This window comes from Platalea leucorodia, assembly GCF_965183815.1.
Source record: "Platalea leucorodia genome assembly, chromosome: 15".
Lineage (NCBI taxonomy): Eukaryota > Metazoa > Chordata > Aves > Pelecaniformes > Threskiornithidae > Platalea > Platalea leucorodia.
In genome coordinates this window covers 10,500,918-10,523,777 of record NC_138837.1, presented here as the reverse complement: position 1 = coordinate 10,523,777, position 22,860 = coordinate 10,500,918, and the positions used below count along the sequence as shown (strand labels likewise).

Genomic DNA, 22,860 nt, shown 5'->3' with positions numbered 1-22,860 from the left:
CTTTTATGATGAGAAGTGTGGAGCTTTCTGGCAAGGGAAGCAGTACATTTTAGAGGACTGCCTTACAGGTATTTTAAGCTCGTGGTTTACACTGTATTGTAAGGCAAAAAAATTATTGAAGTGATTACAGACTTGCTTCCCTCAAATCAAAAGAAAAGGAAAGACTGATTTTTATTCAACTTTGAAAACTCTTTGTGATACCAGCATATAAAAGCATTTTGCCACCACGGTGGACACAGAGTCCCTGGATGTAAAAGCAAACATCTCAAGTGAAATGTATACGCTATGTTACGAACAGGGCTGAAAAGTACTGGGAATTTAGTGCCTGATTCCAAAGATGCCTTTGGAAATACTGGCCTCTGCCTTTGAAAATCATAAATTAAGCAAAAGAGGATGAATAAAGAAGAATACAATCTAAAAAATATATATATTCTTCCATTCTTAATTATCTTGGCTATAGTTAAAAACACAAATGAGACCATAAACTGATCAAAAATACTTGCTTGGCCACCTGACAATAGGTCTTAGATCTGTGTTAACATCTGGACTTTCTGTTGCACATTTGCTGTTAAGAAACAAATCAGAGTGAATCTTCATGATAGACTGCAAATAAGCTCCATGCTTCATGGAGGGTCACAAGAAGGAATTTTCTGCTAGGAAACCGCAAAGAACAAAATGACAATGTATAAGCTGAAAGTTTGCATAGTGCAGTCTGAGAAGGGAATCCTCTGTGTGCGCTGCGGGGGCTGGAAGCATTACAGATGTGTGGGAGCTGTGAGGACATCTTTGGACAACTCGCCTCCGTGCACCCCTGGCGCAGGCAGCAGAGATAAGTGCTCTGGCATCAGCTGTGCACATGAAAGTATACTGGAAAAATCAGCTTATCTCCATTTGGCTGAATTTTGGCCTTGTTGCTGCCTATGTTGCAGGTTAAAGATTTAAATGCTCATCCTGCAGTTTGTTAGGATTGCAGTCTCTATGGTCATATGTGCAGGTCCAGGCTCCTTCCATCACTTGGCATCCAAGGTGTCCAGGTTAGATCTTTGGAGCACCAAGATGCCCTCTGGAGCTGCCCTCCTCCTTCCACTGTGGATGATGGGAGCCTACAGTGACTACAGCAGAAGCACCAAAGTTGAAAGGTAGGAGGGCACAAGGAGAGATCTGAGCATCACGCACTTATAAAATAATTTTCCAATGTTCCTGGCTCAGGATGAAAGAACATTGTACGATACGACTGAAATAGCAGACTCCCCAAGACACAGAGAATCGTGACAAAAATCTTCAGCCTCTTAAAACCAGCAAGGGTTTTCCCCAAGCTTCAAAGGAAACCAAGACCCTGTGCAAGACTCAGTAGCTCTTCTTCAGTACTGGCAATGCCATGGACGTTTAAATGGGAAAACAATCTTTTCCTCTACAGTAGTTCCTCAGCAGAATAGGTTAATTCTTGTTGATGCCAGATGAAGAGAACTGCCAAAGCTTCCTGAGTGATCCCATTCTTGGCTTGGTCAGACTCCTTTTCCCACAGCTCTTCACAGCTTTGCATGAGCCCTTTATTTTGAGGACAGAGATCTGAAGTTTCAAGTCCAGGGGGTGGTTGTGTTCTGCAACTGGGCTGCAGGAAGAAGCAGGGATGAGCTGCCCAGCTTCTGCTGAGTTTATTGCTTTGTGGCAGTATGATGTAACCTCTTTCGCTAACTCCTGCAGAGCATGTCCATGGCATAAAAACCTTGTATTTCTATTGCAGGTTTAAAAAACCAAACACTAAACCTGCTGAGCTGGTGGAGCTCATTCTGCCTCCCTGTGGACAGCAGGCACAGCTCTTGGGTTGGGGAAGAAACCACTCTTCTGCTGAAGATGCTCAAGGAACAGATCTGGGCAATGGCTGTATGCCCTATTTTTCATGGTTTTTCTGCTTTTCAGTATGGAAAACACCTTAAGCAAGAGTAAAAGAGCAGGCTCCCCATGGCAGGACAGCCATCAGGGCCAGTTCTTTACCCATGATGGCTGTTCTCCCTGTTTCCCTCCTGCTTTGCAGTTTGCTTCAGGGATGTATCGCTCAGCTGAGCTTCCGTCACGCTCCTGCTGTGGGAAGCGATGGCTGTGCCCAGATGTGCCCACATCCCCTAGGATTTGCCAGGTGGCTGGGTGCCTTCGGTACCAGAGGCCCCTCTTTTAGGAAAATAGTGACAAGCTAGGAGGAAATGTTTTTCAAACATAACTTGCTAGTCCTCAGGTGGATTATAAAGTCAAAAAACTATGGTGCCTCTTGTGAGCACCGGTCAGCCTTTAGCATCTGTGCAACAGAAAAGAAAACAAAAACCCAGAAAGACAGACCTTGATAACCCAGAAGATGATCATGTGTGTGTCATGTGTTACAGAGCTAAGTGGGAGGAGAATTGATGCAAAACACTGTTATACACAAGAAATATTGCAATGTGGAGTTTCCCCTTTAACTGCATGCAATTCTAATACCTGCCTGGGCAGCTGAGTTCTTGAAGGACGGGTTTTCTATGCGGTGTGCTGAGGGTTACACACGCGGAGCCCTTCCATCCATCACGAGCGTGTGTAATTTTGCCTCCCTACGAACAGCGCAGAGAACGGTCCTTTGAACGGTCTGCGAATGTCGGTGATGGTGGATTTTCCTGGGTTGCGAGTGATTCCCCGTGGAGCTGAGGCTTTTGCTGTGCTTTAGGAAATGGCAGTGCATGACTCAAACAGGAAGGGTTTGGGGTTGGGACAAAAGAAAAAAAAAAGGTTATGGGCTGTTTGCCCTTCAAAATCCCAGGGAGTGGGGGGGTTATAGACATAACTGCACAGCTTTGAGCCCCCTGTTTCATATTGCATGTATACAGACTATCCTGTATAAAGCTTCATGTAGCACAGGGATAGCCTGTGCTAAGTGCGACCTTGCAGTCAGCCTAGACCAAAGCAGATGTTAAACATCATGTCAGCTGTGATTATGAGATTATAGAAAAGTCTGAGCAAAACAATGTTCTTGCTGTTAAGCTACAGTAACGTGGGAAGAGGGAGGTAAGGCAGGTTCATACGCAGAGAGATGGATCCTGCAGATGCTGCCTGTGCACAAGCTCCTTAGAGGAGCGTTAGGCTTGTGCACAGGAAAGATCTGGCTTGAGCATTGTTCTGAAGGTAATAATTTGTCAGACTTGCAGGCCTGATGCCTGGGTGCCACGAACGTTACACGTAAGGTCTGATCCAGTTCCCACCGGTGGTGAAACTTTCTGTGAACAAAATGGGCTCTGGGTTAAACCTTTGCCCTGCACTGAAACCCCCTGCAGCTGGAGGTGTATCAGCCTGCACCGCAGCCAGCGCGGGGGGAACAGGTCACTAAGGACTGCACCCCGTTATCCAGCCATGGTTCGGCTCTTCCCCGCGGGTCCTATACAGCCCTTCCTTGCTAAGGTGAGTTCAGCCAGTGTTTTGTGAAGGGAACAAAAGCGATGTGAAAAATAAAACAGAAGCTGATGCTAAGAGACAAGCGTTGAGTTTTTAGTACTTGTTTTACCGACCTTGAGCAACCCAGGGGAATCCGTGCTTGTGTTTTGCCTGCCAGAGCTGCTTTCTGTTGCTGATTTGAATGAGCTCAGTGTTGTCTGCTCTTTCATTGAACATACCTGTGCTTTTCTCTTTTCTCTTTATTTGAGGATTGAGTCTGATATACGGTCTGTGCCTAACTCTGAGCTGCTTGCGTTTTTAACATGAGAGAAACCGAGTGCATGCCTGAGACTGATTTCTTGAACTCTTTGATGGGATTGGTGGAATGCGATGCTAATGGTCCCAAAACTGAGCTGGCATTTAAATAAATGAATAGATCCAACAAGCCCCTCAAATTCAGCATGAGCTCTGTAGCCAAATGAGCAAGAAATATGGGTCACTTCAATATGACTGGGTGTCTTCTGGTAAAACAATAATACAAAGGAAAGGCTATTTTTGCTCATCCTTATTAACAAGAGCTCTTTATGATTATATTTTCCACTCTACTGCTTGATAGTTTAAAGTGGGATGCTTTCTCTCTTTAGCTAACTCAGTCAAATAAGTGGCTGTGAACACAGATTCACAAATAAGTGAATTGGAATCAGTACGGAAAGGGGGGATATTTTTCATCTCCTTAAAATAGGAGGGCGAGAGGGATCTGGCTTTTGCATGTTTTGTTTTGGAAAGAACCCTCTCTAGATTAGCTCATTGGGGCAAGAAACCTCTTTTCCCTGAAGAAAAGAAAAAAAATGGGGCGCGGGGTGGGGAGAATCATACCAAACAAATGGAAATCAGAATCTGTCTCCAGCAGTTCTTTGATCCACCTGTGAAGGCACATTTAATAATAATTAAAGAAATCAGCAGGTTCCTAAGGCACCCTCCTGCTGCTGAACACTCAACCTCCCCAATTGATTTGCTGCCATTGATCCATCGTCCAAACAGTCTTTCTGGTGCCATTTCTCCTTGATGAGCCTGTCCAGTCACATGTTGTATAAACATTTAAAACCTCCAGGTTAGAAAACATCCTCATTCTTTCAAGGATGTTTTAATCTTCGCTGGACAATGCCTTTCTTTGTTACGGTAGAGGTTATATATGCAGTCCCTTGCAACTGTCTTGGCTTAAGTTCAGTTCATTGTAGAAAGCGAGCTGACCAAGACTTCAAAACAACCTCATTCTTTACAAAATGATAATATGGCACCATTACCTCTCCCTGTCTTTAGGCAGAGAAAAATCTGCCTTACTCAAAGAAAACAAGACCTCCATGGACAGCGTGAAAGGGCCTTTTCCTTTTCTGTCGTTGACCCAGTAGCAGAGGGGAGGGCTCTTGTGGAGAGGGATTTTCTCATACTTGCTGCATGTGGAGTGATCTGCACTGACGAATGTTTCTTTTGGAAGGTTTTCTGGTGGCCGATTTGCTGCTTAGATCGTGAAGCTGGTAATTTTAATTTCTTTTTTGCGGGCTGTGGTTTCTAATCGCGTTAATTTCTGAAGGACACAAAACCTTTACTTTCCGCAGGACAACTTCATCAACCTCAGCTTCCTGCGGCTCTTCAGGGCAGCGAGACTTATCAAGCTCCTTCGCCAGGGTTATACTATCCGCATCTTGCTCTGGACGTTTGTGCAGTCTTTTAAGGTGAGTGTTAGGCAGGGAAGAGACGTGGGGAGATGGTAATGCTTGGCATGTCTGTAGCATCGTCCATTGAGTATCAAAGGTCTTCCTCTTGCCAAGGGAACAGCCTCTCTGCACCTCTGCAAAGCAATTACAGGAATATTAATACTGCAGAAATGCTAACTGATTTGCACTGAACATCCCCTGAACACTGTAGGTGCTGAGCATTTTGGAAGATGAGTCTGAAAGCCGGAAGGCTACTGATGCAGACTCGCAGCAAGTGCACAAAGCTCAAGTTGCCCTTGAAAACTACCACAAAATCCCCATGGAAAAATCTTGAGACTCGGGTATTAGCATAAGGAAATGGTAGTCTGACTAATAAGTGTCTTAACGCCTGCTATTTGTCTGCAGCAAGTGCAAGGTTAAATTGCTTTCACCAGGTTTCAGTCTTGGTAGAATTTGATAGAAGCGAAACCCAAACCATTGCGTTTTGGTAATATAAACTGAAGCTGTATAACATAGGGCTGTGTTTTTATGACGTGGAGGATTACAAAAATGATTTTTTGTTCTAAAGTTGAGATAGTTGCTTTCCCTGGTTTCCTTTTCCACTGCCCTTCCCTCCCAGCAAGCCTTAGCACGTCGTGGCAGCTGGTATGTTGTGGCCCAGGGCAACAAGAACATGGATCTGTTCACTAGCTCACAGGTGGCAAACTTCATCTCCTGCTCACTGGCATGGTGGCATACTCCTGAGCACTGCCCGTGCACATGGTGGGTGGCTTGGCGAGCCTGGGGACCATGCCTCTGGCTTTGCGCAGGGTCTTGCCTTCTTCTGGGCTGAGCTCTGAGGTCTGTGGGTGATAAGTTTATGTCCTGGGTGCTGTCACAAGCTTAGGGGAGCTTGTCTGCAGGTCGGCGCAACATCAGGGAATTTTGCATGCTGCTTTCTGGAAGGCGTTATGATGGCAATTGGTATTTAACGATGCAGAGGGTGGTGGGATGTAGAGCAACCAGTTTCTTTTGCTTTAGCTGTGCTTTCAAATATATCATGGTGTCTGAGTCAAAACGATGCAGAGGGGTTATTTTAGGTGATAAAACTGTGGCGAGGAGTGTGCTCTCTCCAAAAATGGAAAAGACTTTTTAAGAGAAGAAAGGTATTTCTCTCCTGTGGTTGGAGAGAGATGCCAGGTGGCTCGGCCCACGCCAGGCTGGCAGTGCTGGCCAGCCCTGTGCCAGCTGCAAGAGAACTAGGATGGAGAACTGGTTTCAGCAGAGTGTGAACGTGGCTACTGCTCTGCACCGGAGCTGGTCAAGAGCTAAGTTTCTATTAGACCTTTTAGACTATAGAGGCAAAACCTTTTTGGAGGGCGGAGATGGGAACATAGTGATTGCTTCTTTCTACAAGCAACCTGGAGAAGAACTGCAGGCATCTCTGCTGTTATCCCATGGCCAGGGGTGGGAGTGAGTGTTGTATTACACTGTACGTCCCTTTGGGAGACACCAGGCAGGCAGCTGGTGCTCTCGCATTCAACTTCTGTGTTATGTTTTTACCCAACTATCAAGAAGCTAATGGAAAGGGAGTGCGATTTGTTAGGTCGTGTTTTCCTTGAGGGTGGATGGAGGTGGTGTTGGTGCTGCTCTCACCTTGTAACTCATGAGGAATCCTGCAGCCAGGAGAGCCTCTACCAGAGGCTGAGACGTGGGGTCTGCAGGTGTAAGATGTTTCCACTCAGGAGAGTGTCCTTGGACCGGGTAGTCTTGGCTGGATCTTGGGAGAGGGGCTCAGCCAAGGCCCTTTTCAGTATAATCTCTAACCTTTCCAAAGTGTGTGTGCAGAGTGCTGCCCCTGAAGCAGAGCTGGGATGGTTCCTGGGCTGCGTGGGGAGCTGCTTGGCCACCTTTCCCCCATCCCTGAGCTCTTGGTCCTTGTCCCTTGAGCAAAGGTGTCCAGCAGAAACCACATCAGCCCTTTGCCCCATGTTTCCTACTGGGCTCCCCATGGGCTGCATAACCCCTCTCCTTTCCCAAGCATCACATGGTCTAGCCCTAGGGCAAGACTTCTCATTTTTTCAGCTATTACTAATTAAGAGACATTAATTACCCATTCATTTAGCCTGAGTGGAAAGTAGCTATTACTCTCAGCTTGGATAACATAATTACATTGTAGCCTTCACTGATTTGCTAAAACTCAGAATCTTTTTGTCCTCCTGGGATCACAATCTGTGCCTGTTTCAGAGCAGGAACTGGTTTCTTGGACGTATATTTTTTCTTGTACTAAATTTACAGCAAGGTCATTAAAAATTAACGTTTGTGCAATTATGCATAGAAAGTACCAGTGCCTTCTGGTAGCTCCAGTGCTTGTTGCGGATCTTCTTATTGTGTTTTCCCTGCTTACTGCTTATCTGCTTGCAAGGATGTATACAGAGCTCTTGGAAAGCCTAGACTGTTTTGTGATCGATGAATACCTGGCTCCAGGGGTTTGTCTTCTGAAAGCTGCCAGAATTGTTCATATTCTCTTCCCAGCTCCTTCATTTGAAGGACAAATGCTACAAAACACAGTGCTGCCCAGGAATTAAATGCTACAGGCTGACGTATGCATTTGCTGTCATTAATGCTGCCTTCTCCTTTTCCACAGGCCTTGCCTTATGTGTGTCTCCTCATTGCAATGCTCTTCTTCATCTATGCCATTATTGGCATGCAGGTAAAATTTTAGCTTTAATACTGACTGTAAATAGCCTGGTTTTGTCCTGCTGGTTGAGGGTGCAAATGCGTTATTGCCTGCACAGCAGGATCCACACCTGACTCAGGATGAGGCGAGAGTCCAGTGTCAGGTGAATCAGAAGCGCAAAAAGGCCACTTTTTCTACCCTTATTGCCAGGTCTTGTGTTGAACGTTGCCCTGGGTGTATGGATATTTCTGGGTCTACAAAGGGAGAGCATGGGCAGGCAAACTGGCTGCGGGTGACAAGCCTGCAGCACAGCATCTGTGGAGGTGGTGGGCAGCCGTGTCTCCCGCGGGCAGGGCACGTCCCTTCCTCTGGGTGCAGGCATGTCAAGAGGCTGAGAGCAGGGAGCAGCTCAGGCACTGCACCTTTCTGAAAATAAATGAGACAGTTTTCTTGGCCTTGGGATGCAGCTGAACTGTGGTGTTGGAAAGGGTCTGTGTGAAGATGAAGCACATTAAACTGATTTTTTCCCCCCCCCTATTCGGTCACCACAACACATTTATCTCCCTCTTCAGCACAGAAATTATTCTAGCTTTTGAGATCACTTGAACCAGGACAAATTCTTTTCCTGCCTTTTCTCCCAACTCCACTTGATCTACCTTTACTGACAACGTCCACGCAAGGATGCGTTTGGCCTGAATTGCTTCTGTTTCCTGTGGCAGGTATTTGGAAACATTGCACTAGATGATGAAACCTCCATTAATCGGCACAATAACTTCCGAACCTTCCTCCAAGCCCTGATGCTTCTGTTCAGGTAAGTAGAGTATAAAATACCATAAGACTTGCATGCGAGCAATAAATAAATCCTTGTTTTCCCATATGCCAGTTTAGCTGCTGAGACTCAGGCATCCCCTAAGGAAGGTATTTGGAGTAAAGCATCCGTTCCTGTTTCCTCCTCCTCGGCATTAAGGGTTGGCCTGGCACATCTCCGAATATGATAGATCTGATTCAACACACCAGCATCTCCACAAAGTAACACCCAGAGCTGTGACACTCCATGTCAACTCAGGCAGAAGCTTAATATAAGACATAAACCCCCTGGTTTAACTGATCGATGTGGTTCCTGTCATGAAGCTTACTATTTTTTTTTTAAAGTGAGAATTCCTTTAATTGGTCATTTCTGCATTACCAACAAGTTAATGCTTCATACGTCAATGCCACTTCTTCAGCGTGAAAGCGTTTCCATCTGGGTTCATTCTGCCTGGAAACAAAGCGTTTTCAAATGAAAAAAAAAATCATTGAAATGACAGATTTTCATTTTCAGACCCAGCAAAAATGAAGTGCAGGCCCTGCTCCAAATCGGGGCAGCTTGGGGAAGATTTCTCTTATCTGAATGTGTGCTGTGTGGTGTGGAGACACAGCGGTTAATAACTGCTCTGGCCCCACAAGTGCCTGCCAGCCGCGGTGAGGCTCGGTTCTGCGGATTATGCGGCACTTGTAACTGGATATCTTGCCTGGGATTTGGTTTGCATAGTTTCTGTGAAGCCAGACGGAAATGAAATTAGCCCTCTCTAGCTCAGGATAATCACTCGACTCAAAATTCTGAATTTTAATAAAACCGGATAATTATTCAGTCTCATGTCCAGACCTCTTGGTCCCTTTCCAGACCCATGCAGCAGCCGCAGTGGGACAGAGGGGACAGAGGCAGCAGGACTGCGATGGGGGAGCGGGGTTCGGCACAGGGAATGGGGCTTCAGGACTCAATGCCACCAGTGGGGGAATCTGCTGTATAATTCAGAGTAGCCTTGAAGCTATTTCACTTTACGTTTAGCATCAGGTTTTCTCAAAGACCAGGAGGAAGGCTTGTGAGCTGGCTCTGTGTACAAATTAGCATGGCTGTGAACAACACTGCAACAAGATGGGCTGATTGTGGCTCTGTGGAGGGATGCCCCTAAAAGCACCTCTGAGTGTGCTGCAGAAATTACAGAGGGAAAATCCAAGGTTATGTAGGAAGTCAGGGTAAGCAAACATGGGAATCCCCCAGCTTCCGACCTATGCATGCACGTTGCAAGGGGTGGTTTATTTTGAGGACAGACCCTCTGGGACTCCAAAGTTTTTCTTTTTGGCTATTTTTCTCCCTATAGTAGAAGTAGAAGTTAGAGGGCGAGGAGGGAAACAATGAAGAAAACCCAGGAGACTGTCATGAAAAAGGGACCCAAGTCACTATGACCAACCAGACCATCCTGGTATTTCTGTATCTGCCTGATAAAGGAAATAAGAGATTCAGGTGGAGAAGCCTGGTTTCGTTTCCGATCATCTCCATTGGATTTACAGCCAGCGCCAGGACAGAAATGGTAGCTGCTTCAAAAGGGAACAATCTAAACTCTCTTTACTTACATTTGTACTTTGCACTGGACATGCTTAAATCAATCTGGTTTTATTCCCCATCAAACCAATAAAGCTTAGCCTACCTGAGCCTGTTTGGTTTCTTTTACCCCCTCTGTTACAGAGGAAAATGTTCTTTTTCCTTTCTTTTTCATGTCAGCAGGCTGGTAGTTCAAATTCCTAATGTAAATATAGTCTCTCCACTTGGACACAACCTTCCACCTAATTAATTTAGTTAATTGGGTGCAGTAATACCGCAAGGTGGATGCCCCTCCGGGTCTGTAATGCGGAGGAGGCTGGACAAGCTCACCCTCTGCCCTCCCTGTCTGCAGGAGCGCCACAGGGGAAGCCTGGCATGAGATCATGCTGTCGTGCCTGAGTAACAGAGCCTGCGACCCACTCTCCGGCCTCACCAAAAACGAGTGTGGCAGTGATTTTGCTTATTTCTACTTCGTGTCGTTCATCTTCCTGTGCTCCTTCCTGGTAAGTTGGTCTGACCTCTCCCAAAGTGGGGGTGCTGGTGTGGTTCCCCGCCCCAGCCCTTCCCTCCCCACTCCCTTGCTTCCTCTCTCTCTCTCCCTAATTATGATTTATACAACATTACAAGACAGCTTTCACTAAAAACCATTTATCACTGTGGTGATAAAATCCCTTTAATCCCCAAAGAAATCATTTAGTCATTAGTTTAAAGGGAAGGTTTTTATCTTTCTTCTCACAGCGGGGTCTAATATTTGGAATTAAGCATTAATCTGTTTTGTCTTGATTTGTAACGTGGTCCTTTGAAGAAGGGGACTGGGGAGGGCAGGGTGAGAATGGCCAAGATAACACTGGTTCAGAAGTGCTTGCAGCAGGCAGCTGGGAGCATCACACTTATTTGATGCCTTGTGTTTTGTTTTGTTTGTCAAGTAAATGCAATGATCATTTTCTTCTGTAATGGTGATGGAAAGCTTTAGACATGAAAGCACACAGAGCTGCTGTACTTGATTCGTACCCATGGCCCAGGGCTGGGTCCAAGCTTTAATAGGTGCCAGTGTCTTTCTGATCACTTACATGCATAAAAAGCTCTCTGCTCTTGGGGCTTCGTTCACTTTCCTGCACCACTGGGACAGAGGGATGGAAAGCCAGGGACAGGGACCCAATTAAACTTCAAGCAGGAAGAGATGAAAGTCACCGCTCTGAAATGTACCAAAAAGCAACGTATCAAGCCTACAGTCAGTTCCATGGGTTTGCTTTAAAATATAAGATTTGATGCTTTGTGCAGCTAATCCCTGCTATCATCAGAAACCTTTAACCAGGAAAAAGAGGTACACGTGGCAGTTTAATGCTGGGTATAGATAGACTGACTTCAATGGCCACTACTGAGATCCTTTGTCCGGCTGCTGTTGCCCCTTTGACATCTCGTGGTTTATTTCTTCTGCATATATTAAAAAATGTGGAGCCCTGAATGCTTATACAAAGTTAACGCTCCATTTACTGATTCCTTCAACACTCTGTATTTTAAAGTCAAATTTTTTCCTTGTACAAATCCCTAACCCAACATCAGACGTTCTCATTGTTATTTTCAAGTGCATTATTGCTCCTAAAGCGTTTTCTTTAAAAAAACCCAAACAACACCGCTCCAGACTCACTCCCCCCGGCTCATATGAGCCATCCCACTGGAAATGTAGTAGCAGAATTGGAGGCTGGAGCACATCTGTGCAAAATACAGCTTTGTGTGAGCTTTGTCCCTGAGTCAGCGCTCCCAGAAAACCCCGTGAAACCACACCCTGGGCTTGCTGGCAGGGAGAGGGGAGAGCCCTCGCGAAGAGCAAAGGCAGGGAGGGCAGGCTCCAAAAGTAGGCAGCAGAAAGCCAAGCAGCTGGACTGCTGCAGGACAGGGCTGTAACTCATTTCTTAAAATGCATTCAGCACTTCATTGCAATGAAATGTGGTTCCCCACAAGTGATTAAAGCATTACAGAGCCACAGCCTTGCCAGGAGGGCATGTTTTTATGGTTTGTTCGATGTTGTTACACCATAGACTGGGGGGGGAGTTGGATCAAATGTATTTGTTTTTAAATGTTGTTTCTGGCTCTTTATGGATGTCCAGCCTGACGTAATTTTCCTCCTATAATTTACACTGTTGAAAAATATAAATTGAAACTTAAAAAATATACAGGAACTTTAGAAACAATTGTATGCAAGCAAGGGAAAACTGTACTGAGCCATGGCTGGAGCTGGGAGAAAGGGGCTGGCGATCAAGGTGAAAACTCTCAAAAGTTTTGCTGTCTCTCGATGCTCTGGGGTTACTGTGGACTACAGGTTTGGAAGTTCCTGATTGGCATTTCATGGTGACATGGTGATTCGTTATGGACCCTGCTTATCTGTACTGGTGGATCGTGTGCTCCAGTGAGAGCCAAGACCCCTTCCTCCTTCCAGATCACACAGGAGTATGAATTCTTTAAAATTGCACAAACCCCAAACTCCACTGCCTGATTTTTCTTTTAACAACCGGCAGACAAGCTGGGGACATCCATATTCAGTTTAATTGTGCTCATCCCTGCGCGAGAGCTCACAGGCTGCTTCACTGCAGCCCTCCTTGCTCAGCATGGTGCAGAGGAGCAGCACTCACGGCAGCAGCTCAGCCTTCCTACAAAAGACAACGAAGGTAGAAAGGGGCCTTGTGCCAGTCAGGTCTTTATCTGGCACAGGAACATCCATTCCCACCTGCCCTTCCATTCTGCTGGCTGCAGCTTGATCTTTTCCCATTGAAATCCTCATGACTCTTCCATCGGCTTTAATAAGAGGAGAATCTTTATATACCAGAAGCGTTTGCTGGGGTCCGTGTTAGGCAGCGGCCATTAGGGACAGGAGCCTTTTTTGTGTGCTACCCCTTGTTTTTCTGAAGATCTTTGAAGGTTTGAATTGTTATGAGTCTAAAATAGGACATTCAGGCTGAAGAATGGTTTTTCTTCTAGCTGTTCTTGTCTTGATGTGCCTTGATATGAAAGTGCTGGAAGAGTTCACATCACCCAGTTAGTGAAGGAGCCGCTGCAGCCTGTGTGCTGGTCTGCGCTGGCGCAGGGTGAAGAAGGGGCAAGGGAGAGGTGCTGAGCCGGTCGGGCTCTGGGTTGGGTCATGCTGTAGGGCATCACCAGTGATGGGGACATGGCCAAACTGCCCACAGTCTAAAGCCGTGGCAAACCTGACACGTACTGCAGAGCTGGAAGTGGCTTGCAGCGTGCAGGGGAGGAGGAGGAGGCAGCAGGGTCCCCGGGCACCGAGGCCCAAGTTTTTAGAGTTTATTCTCCAGGGTGCAGCTGCTTCTTGTAGAAACCACACACCCTGCTAAGGGAATCATATCTGCTCCCCCTCCATCTTTTCTTTTTTTCCTCCCTTTTCCCTTTTCCTTTTCCTTTTTTTCCCTTTCCCTTTCCCTTTCCTTAACTGCATTATTGCTTCCTCTCTGCAGATGTTAAACCTGTTTGTGGCTGTGATTATGGACAATTTTGAATACCTGACAAGAGACTCCTCCATCCTTGGGCCCCATCATTTGGATGAGTTTGTTCGTGTCTGGGCTGAATATGACCCAGCTGCCTGGTATGTACGCTGTTATATGTGGAGAAAAGGATATACATTGTGTATAAATGCCATACCTATACATGCAAACAGCCTGTTTTAACGTGAGTACAGCTCCAGAAGGAAAACGACTCCAAAGAGTGAGGTAACATTGGTGGTAAATGCTCCAACTTCAATTCACTGTGCACTGGAGATGAAGAAACCTGATGTCATTATAAGGGCCGTTCTTTCAAATAGACACGAGATAGATATAAACCAACAAATCAAGAAAACAAAACACACTCTCCTCCCCACACACACAGAGCCAAAAATTAGTAGGATAAATTCAAATGATCTTGGCTAAATGGCCAAGTAGAAAAGCTGTTTAGCATTTCCAAAAGGAGCTTTGATTGCCTTTGGTTTCTGCATCCCAGTTTGGAGATAAAAATATACTGACTCTCTTGCTATTGGCAGCACTTTAGGCAACTTGAGAGGCTAGGCCTTGTTAAACCTCATTTGTGCAGCATTTCTCTCCTAGTTGAGAACCACCTTAATGGTTTCACAAATCCTGTGCACACCTGAGGCCACACAAAAAACCAAACCAAAACACCCCACAAACCAACAAGTTTTCAAGGTGCTATGTCTCCCTTGAGAGGAGATGATGTACCCCACTGCTTTGCATCTGAGTCAAGTGCTACAGGCTCAGCCTTCATCGTTTGCTTTCACCCACCTGTGAGGCAGCAGGGATTGGCACGATGTTGCTCAGCGTAAGGGTGGTTTGCTGAAAACATGATTTTTAAACAGACATTTCTTATCAAACCCAGTGTTTTGATCTTGGAAGCCTCCTTCTAATGACATCAAATTGTGGAAGGGAATTTTGTTCTTCTAAATAGTATTTTAGCTTTTGGACTTGCAGTTGAAACATAAGATGTGCGAAATAATAAGAAGAAAATGCATTGGAATATCTTTGGAAGCATTTCAGTTCTCAGCGAGCCTCTGATAAAATGTTCCTGATATATGAGTGTGTTAAAGGAGGAAATGGTTTTCTCACAGCCAGGTGGTGAGGTGTTTGGGTTTATGGTTTTATCTCTTTGTTTTTCTTATTCAAATACACTCGCAGGGAAAGCTGCACACCTGGGCTTAAGCACCATGGCAGCGGAGGAGTGGCACTGTGCTGTGGCAGACCCAAGAGCCACTGCTGAAGCATTTTAAGGAATTTTTTTTAAAATGAGGGAATGGCTCTGACCAGTGATCACTTCTAGAGCAAGACTGACTTTAATATATTGCTTTTCTCCATTGCCCAGAGAAAGCTACTGCATAACAGTCCTGGTGACTGTGTTATTTTCATTTCTAGATGCTCTGAGATACAGGTCACGGTAATTTCCTTGATATTCTGCAGCTTGGGATTTTGCCTGTTGGGAGACTTTTTTTTTTTTTTATTTAAAGCTCTACTAATTTTGTATCCATTTTCGTCCCCATGGGTTACTCTGCAATGAATCTCCTCTGTATTTGTAATGAAGCTGCCTCCAGCTCCAATCTTTCCACTCTTTTTTGTTTCCCTTCAGTAGAGACAGATGCAGAAAGTGTTTGTATAATCAGCATCTCAAACTCCCTGCTAGGATGCAATTAAACTGCTTTAAAATCTCAGTTAAATTGATTTAGGCTAACTTTAAATGTAAACTTATTCCAAAATGACTGCATTTCTCTGAACTGTGTGTGATTTTGACTAGCTCAAAGCCATCCATACTATGAGCCTGCATATATACTGCACACATACTAGCAGCTTGTAATCTCCAAGCAGATTTTCATTACCACGTGCTCTGCAAGACAGACAAGTCCTTTGTGGGTATTTGGCAGGCAGTAAATAGCTTTTTTTCCTTTTTCAAATGCAGTTCTATCTCTTAGCACTAGAAAATTTCAATGAGACTGAAAACTTGGGAGTGCCCGTTCTCTCCTTAAAAAATAGTCTTGGCTCTGATTAGCATCCGTGGGAGGAGTAACACACCTGCAAGGGAAAAAATTAGTGTCAATGTGCTTTTTTCATGTTTATGTGTTCAGGAACTTTCCACCCATAAGAGGCACAAGCATTAAGTTTACAGAAAGATTTGCTCGCTCTATTAACTCTGAGCGCAGAGGTTACATTCCATGAGTCACTCAGAGGCCAAACCTTTTCACTTCTAGAGCCGTTAATACACTGTATGTCATATATTAAAATCCTAATTCTGTTTTTCTCTAACCTTGTTCCCGTTTTGCTCTGGTGTGAAGCTATTGATGTTGGCAGAGTGACCGGGGGCAGAAGTGCGAATCAAAGGACAGCCAAGACATGATGCTTGAGGCTTGATCCTAAAACGTGTACTTGTTCTGGACTTTCTGTGTGTGAATAGTTCTACTGAAATCGCTTATGTTTTCATAAATGGTACTAACATTTCCGCGATTTAAAAGTAATCTGAAATCCATTCACAGTTTAAGGCCAGAACAGATCTTTTGATCATTTGAGCTGAACTTCTGTGAAGCTCTGGACATGGTATTTCACAATAGCTATCCATGGACTGAGCTTAGTAACCTGTCTTTTAAGGTACGGCTCCCAGCAGTACACCCCGTTTCGACCTGAAGACACAGGGCTTTTAGAGGACCCATTTTTTATTCAGCTGTTTGTTCCACTAGTTGGTCAAACTCATTGAAAGAAAATGTTGATCCGATTTTTTTTTTTCCATGTCAACCATCTCCTTTTAGCATTTCAGCTCCCAGTATAGACATGTGTAGGGGAATAGTAAATAATCACCATAGCATAATCTGCAAGAAAGAAGACTCCCAGGCAGCGTTATCTTATGCTTAGATGCAGGTGAGCTGGTTCCTGCTTCCATCTGTCACTAATTGATTGCCTCTCTCAAGGTCCATTCTTTGATTGTCCCAAGGAAAAGGGAATTACAGTGTTTGTCCACTTTCTGTAGGTTGAGACCCTCGATGAAAGATGCTGCATGGGTAAAAAGTACAAGTGTTGTTATATTTTTGTTATATAGATAATAACTTAAACATAGACTTAATGTGTGTGTATTTACATACTATTCCAATATCACCTTTGTTTTTGTTGTAAAATCTAACTTTCTGTAAAGTTTTCTGGGGAAAAAAAAAACAAACATTCAAAAGGAAGGAAAAAAAGTAGCTAGCAGCTGTTGTTCTAATGTGTGTCATACTCAGTAGGGGTAAGTATGGGGAAACTGTTGGATTTAGGGGTGGCAGAAGCCTCGGGCTCACAGAGAAAGAGAGAGCGAGAGAAAAAGGGTGCACACAGTGGTTTGGGCTGGGATTTAATGAGGAAAGGAGTGAAAATACTGAATTTAAGGATGAACTAGGAAAGAAAAGAGAATTGGATTTCTATAAGCTTTTATTTGTTCAAGATATATAAAGTGAGCGCTTTATCTCTCTTAACCGCCCCTTCCCAGTGCATACCCCTTAGAGGTACTGGAAATGTTGGTCTTGCCATCTCACTCCCATTAGCTGTTCCTAAGAGCCAAAGGGAATTCTACTGGGCAACTCCTTCAGCAGTTGGGAGAAGGTGCAGGTGCTCCCAAGGGAGAGCTTTTCCTTAGCTATCTGAAATAAAGGGATGCTGATGAAAATAAATAAAACTCAAATAGATTTAAACAACCTGGGAAAGAATCCCTGTTTGTCATAATTTGTCATAATTTGCTGCCATGACCTTCTGATGCAATACATCTGCTGGTTTTCAAGCCTTCCATGGACTCTCAGAGAGCTCAGGGAACTGTTTATATGTATTTTCTACACACTGATTTTACAAAACCATTCTAAAATTTCAGTAAACTTCTTGACTCAGTTAAACCAATATACTTTTTATAACCACGATTAGGCCTGCAGCCAAGACTTGCACAGTTCCATTTGATCGGTTTCTGAATTAATAGTTTTGAGTTGATTGTGAAGGTTTTGAATAGACCTTAATTTTTTACATCCAAAAAAACAGTAATATTGAAGGAGGTATTCCAAAATATTCCAGCCTTCTTTGTATAACGTACCAAAATAAACATAGTGAAGCCAAATAATCTCATTTTTCTTTAGAGGTCATTTTGAAGTTCACTACAGCTCTTTTGGTACATGATTTGGTTACTTACAAAAGATTAAGAAATCTAATCCTGCTGTTAAATTAGCTGAAAATATTGTTGGGAGTTGGTGAGAGTGACCATGAAGCTACCTCGAGGCGTCTGATTTCACCTGCTAGTAACGAAGGCTGGATTTTCCCAGTGCCAATGGCCAAGACGGCTCTCAAGATGGCAGTTTCTGGACTTCCAGCAAATTGCTTATTGCCCATGAACCAGAGTACAGCCCTGCTGGGGTTACGTAGGTGGTAACAGTGGAAGGTAAAGGTTCCCAAGCTCTTTTGAACCAGCTAATTTGAATCCCAGTAATAATCCGTTAAACAGGCTATTTGCGTGCTGCAGGCTCTGGTTTTGTTGGGCTGCTGCAGCACCTGGGCGGTGGGTAGGGACCGTCTCTAGGCACATGCTCGGGCACAGGGAATTAAAACATTGGTGATAAAGCTAAACAAATGCAATGGTTGGAAAGCCTTGCACATGATGCTGAAGGTTTCACAGAAGAAAATCGAAGGATAGAGATTTTGTTGAGCAGTTGGGACGTTCTCTCTCTCTCTCTCTCTCTCTCTGTGTTAAAGTGCCTCCTTCATTGCAGGCCCAGTTGTGGTCAGACTAACCTTGCTTTTCAGCGTGTTTTGCCCTTTCAACTTCTCCTGTTTGCCTGGGGAAAAACTGATTCCTCTTGGTTTTTGCTGTCGTAACATCTGATGTTTTCTTTCCAGTTGCCGGATTCATTATAAGGATATGTACAATTTGTTACGTGTAATTGCTCCACCCCTGGGCTTAGGAAAGAAGTGCCCTCATAGGGTGGCATACAAGGTTTGGAACTTCAGAGACTCCCTCCAGCATTTTCAGTTCTGGTTTTGTTTCTTTTTACTGCCCCCCCCCCCCCCCCAAGTGCAAATGCAAACAGTACAGAAAAGAAACTGTAACGTAACTAACCCCTTGCCTGAAAAAAGGAATGATTGACTGACTGCCTCCTTTTTCCTTGATGCATCTCTTCCCCGTCTACTCCCACACCCCAGCTGGCTGGAGACAGGCAGCTTTATGAGACAGTGAACCCTCCAGCTTCCATCCTGCCGGGTCTAGGTGGGAAGTGCTGGGGAAAAGCAGCACAGCATCTGAGCACTTTCTCTCTATATATACACACCAGAGGGAAATGTCATCCCAAGATTTCTAGGGAGTAGCAAGTCCATTTTGTCTGGGCTTCATAGCACTGTCTCTCCAGTTGAATAACCAATGTTTGAACCCTTCCCTTTCCTCAGCTGAAAATACATTTGATCTGGGCACTGGTTATCTGAGCAGCAGAGTGGGATGGCTACCTAGGCTGGGAAGAGATGAAGGGATGAGCTTTTCACAGTGCAACAGCAACAGCCAGAGATTACCTTGGGAGCAAAATTGCATCTCTGAGATCGTAAGCTATGATGGACATCCAGTGAAACCTCCTGCCTCATGGCACGGGAAAAGTATACTGTGCTTGGGAGCTGAGGTGGGGAATTAAGGACAGATCTTGCCAAGACGTCAGCACAGGATGAGGCTTGACTTTGGTAGGGTCCCGGTTAAAGGCAGGGATTTTCTTGCAGTCAGTGCATGGAGAGCAGAAGATGAAGGAGAGAGAAGTGGAAGCAGCCAGAATGGAGCTTGCCTTTCTCTTTCACTCCAGCCCAGGTGTTTTCCACACCTGATTGGGGATTAAGAGTTAAGCATTGCAGAGAAGGCATGAGACCCCATGCCTCCAGCTAGGGAGCAGGGGCAAAAGAGAAGCCGGGGGAAGCCATTGGCTGTAATTACAATTTGTGTCTCTCAGCAGCCTTTAAATTAGCTCTGGGCTATAAAACCTGGGTGGTATTTTAACTGCATTAGTTACTAAGGACAGGAATAGATGTTTTTGGCTTGGTAAGTTCTCTCTTCCACCCTCTCCCGCATCAATGCTTTACATAGGAATTGAGACCCATGTCAGGGCAGCGGGCTGGTGTGCGGGTGCCTGCTTCTGTCTCTGTCCTGCTGGAGAAAGGGGTTTCATATGGGTGCTTAGGTCTTGGTTTCCCTCCTAGTATAGTGTTGATGATAATACTGTCCTGCTTTTCCAAGGGTTAAACATTAATTAATAACATGCTGCAATATACTTATGTCTCCTCAGATGACAGGCAGCACAGATTTGCACAATATAATAAGGAGGCAGCTCACTGGGAAAACAAAATTAGATTGTCATAGTCATGCTCCCAGTTTCAGTAGTCAGAAAAAGGTGAAGCAGCAGAATTCCTTGCTGTTTCTGCATCCCTTTCTTTTCAGGGCAGGATTTTATTTACCACCAACATGCGCTGAAGGTAGGTGCCATCAGTAATGGGCTGGTGTAAGGACCTCTTCCCAAATCTCTGCAGTTCCCAGATCTCTCTAACACGCAGGACAGCCAGCTGCCCTCGGTGGTGGAGACAACCAGCTGACGTTGGCTTGATGAAAGAGGGCTCCCGTTTCCACCACCTTCCTGCAAATCAAGTGCTGGGCTCTGGTTTTGTCAAACTTGAATTCAGGCTGGAGGAGAAATTCAGGCTGGCTGAGGTTTTGCAGAGTTGCACCCTTGGCTTGGAGTCAGAGCAGTCCCAGTCTGTCCCCTGACCAAACACACCAGGATTGGCTTTTTGCTTCTCTCATAGCCCACAGGCTAACCTGAAAACCAAACTCTTGATTCACTGAAGGAAAGCTGAATATTTTGTCTAAGCCGTATCTCTCCCTGTCCCATAACTCTGCCTACCAGCTCTCCCTGGCATGGTGAATACAGCCTCTTGATTGACTGGTTTGGGGGGGCAAGAAGGGGAAGCATCCCTCTGCCCCCACAAAGAGCCAGCTACACCCCAGCCCTCCCCACACCCTCTCCACCCCGAGCGGAGAAATCAATCATTCCCCGCAGGGACCCACGTGCTGAGGCGCAGCTCTGGCCATGGGACGTCCCTGCAGTGAGGAGGAGACGTTGGGCGTTGAAACACAGCAATGGAAGCGGAGAAACCTTTCTATTTACCCACCTCTTTATTTTGGTTTTGTTTTCCTGAGAAATCTGATTAACCGGATCTCTGTTTTCTTGTCTGCTTTCCCTTCTCTCTCCTCCTTTTCATTTGCTCCATTTTGTTGCCTTTTTCCCCATCCTCTTCCGTTTTTTTTCCCCCCACCCGGTCTGGTTTGTTTTTTGTGTCCTCTTGCTTTTGCCTCCCTCCCTTTGACTCCAAGCGGGCGTATCAGTTACACAGACATGTATGAGATGCTGAGACACATGTCCCCACCTCTAGGCCTTGGAAAGAAATGCCCTGCTCGCGTTGCCTATAAGGTAGACCAACCCCCCCTAGAAACTCCTGCCAAACCACCAGCTTTTTGTGCCGTGGCTGAAGTGGGTGCCGGTTTTCTGTGGCATTAGTGTTGTTCTCCTGGACTTTTCTGGTGCTTTCTCTGCTTTCCAAGCAGACTGGATTTTGGATCATCCTCCTTTTTTTTTTTTTTTGTAACCTTTTTTTGGTCTTTGAAACTATGGCACATCACTTTGTCTTTCTAAGTATGTCTCCGCTATTTCTGTCAGTGTTTCTATCTCCTCTCTCGTTCTGCTTCCATTTAGGCTAGTTTGGGGAGGGAGGGTGCTAATGAGCAAATTACCCCACCAATATGATCCCCATTTATCTTCCTACAGTTCTTTGACTATCGGTTCTCCCTAGCCCTTCAGTAGTATGTTGTTTTTTCCCTCTCTTAATTAGATTGGAGTAATTAGAGTAGGCAGTACTGTAGGAGTTAGCAAGCTATTAAACAGAGGCAACACCAGAAGGGCTCCTTAAATACCCTTGTGAAAGAAATTATTTCAACCGAAAACATTTAAGACAGTAAGATGAAGAAATCACTCAAACTAACTGTTTATTCTGAAAAACTTTTTAATTGAACCACAAAAATGCATTATATCGAAAAGGCTGCTAGCTGCTGCCTTTCAGACACTGCCTGGATGAACGCAGTGGAAACTCAGACACAGAGCCGAAATTATGGAGCAGACCCAGACCAGTTAAAGCCATGCTGCTCTCCCAACAGCCTACATGGCGCTTGGAAATTTGTATTTGCAGAGGCGATTCCCTGGAAGCTTTTAACATTGAACCTCACAGTTTTGGAGGGAGAGGTTTGTCATAAGCATTTAGCATTGGTGTAACTGAGCATCCATCAAACTCAACAGGGTTTTTTTTGCTGTTGACATTATTTCAGACACCACCAAGCCTAATTACTGCACCCCACTGTGCTTGGTGCAATGGATCCAGATGACAACAGCCCCTCCAATAGTGCTTGTTTTTTCACTAAGGCCATATGAAAGCAAGATTTTGCGAAGAGACTTAAGCTAAACCCAAACCTGGGCCTGCCTTTATGCAGGGCACTTAGCAGCAAGAAGAGGTTCAGATACAGCTTCCTACAAAAGCCTTCCTCAGTGTGTCAGGATTTAAAATAAAAGGAAAATTAAACATAGCCTTAAAGCTAGCTAGTTAGATATCTTTTCAGTATTCCTTTTGATTTGTTTCTGGCCACTTTGGTAGATGCTTTTAAAGAGCATCTCTATTACGAGCAATTCATACCCACCATACCGTAACAACCTTGAGAAATCCAGCTACGTCAAAATGCAAGCTCCCAGGTCTCAGCTGTTTCAGATAGATGAGTAGACAGATAAACATCTATATAGAGGTACCAATTATACACAGAAACCCAATGATATTAAAATAATCAATGTCTCCTTTTAGCACATGTGAGTTTCCAGTAACTTAAAATGGACCTGTGTCCTGCGGAAAGCGCAGCATTAGGTGTTTGCAGCTGGGCAAGCAGATCTGCTCTGTGGTCACACATGCCTACCAGAAACATAAAGCTCTCCCTTTTTTTTATTTTCCCCCCAGATCTTGTACAGTTAAAAAAGGAAGAAAATAAAAGGGGGTAAAGAGATCATGTGTTAAAATAGGCATTTTAAACAGGCCTTTCAGCTGATTTTCATAGTGTGGTGTCTCAGTGCCTCTATGTGATTGGTCTCAACCGTTGCAGCAGACCTTCCCTGGGCAGAGGCACTG

General features: G+C 44.9%; 1 protein-coding gene across 1 annotated transcript in view; it reads left to right on the top strand.

Annotated features, from left to right (window-relative positions):
* Positions 1-22,860, top strand: part of CACNA1B (calcium voltage-gated channel subunit alpha1 B) — a gene marked incomplete at both ends in the record, with an annotated part of 300,136 nt that overhangs the window by 253,401 nt on the left and 23,875 nt on the right. Inside the window, 6 exons of the mRNA XM_082327143.1 lie at positions 5,010-5,126; positions 7,735-7,800; positions 8,487-8,578; positions 10,482-10,632; positions 13,600-13,727; positions 18,514-18,610. Coding sequence (XP_082183269.1) covers positions 5,010-5,126; positions 7,735-7,800; positions 8,487-8,578; positions 10,482-10,632; positions 13,600-13,727; positions 18,514-18,610 — 651 coding nt within the window. The remainder of the gene's footprint in view (positions 1-5,009; positions 5,127-7,734; positions 7,801-8,486; positions 8,579-10,481; positions 10,633-13,599; positions 13,728-18,513; positions 18,611-22,860) is intronic.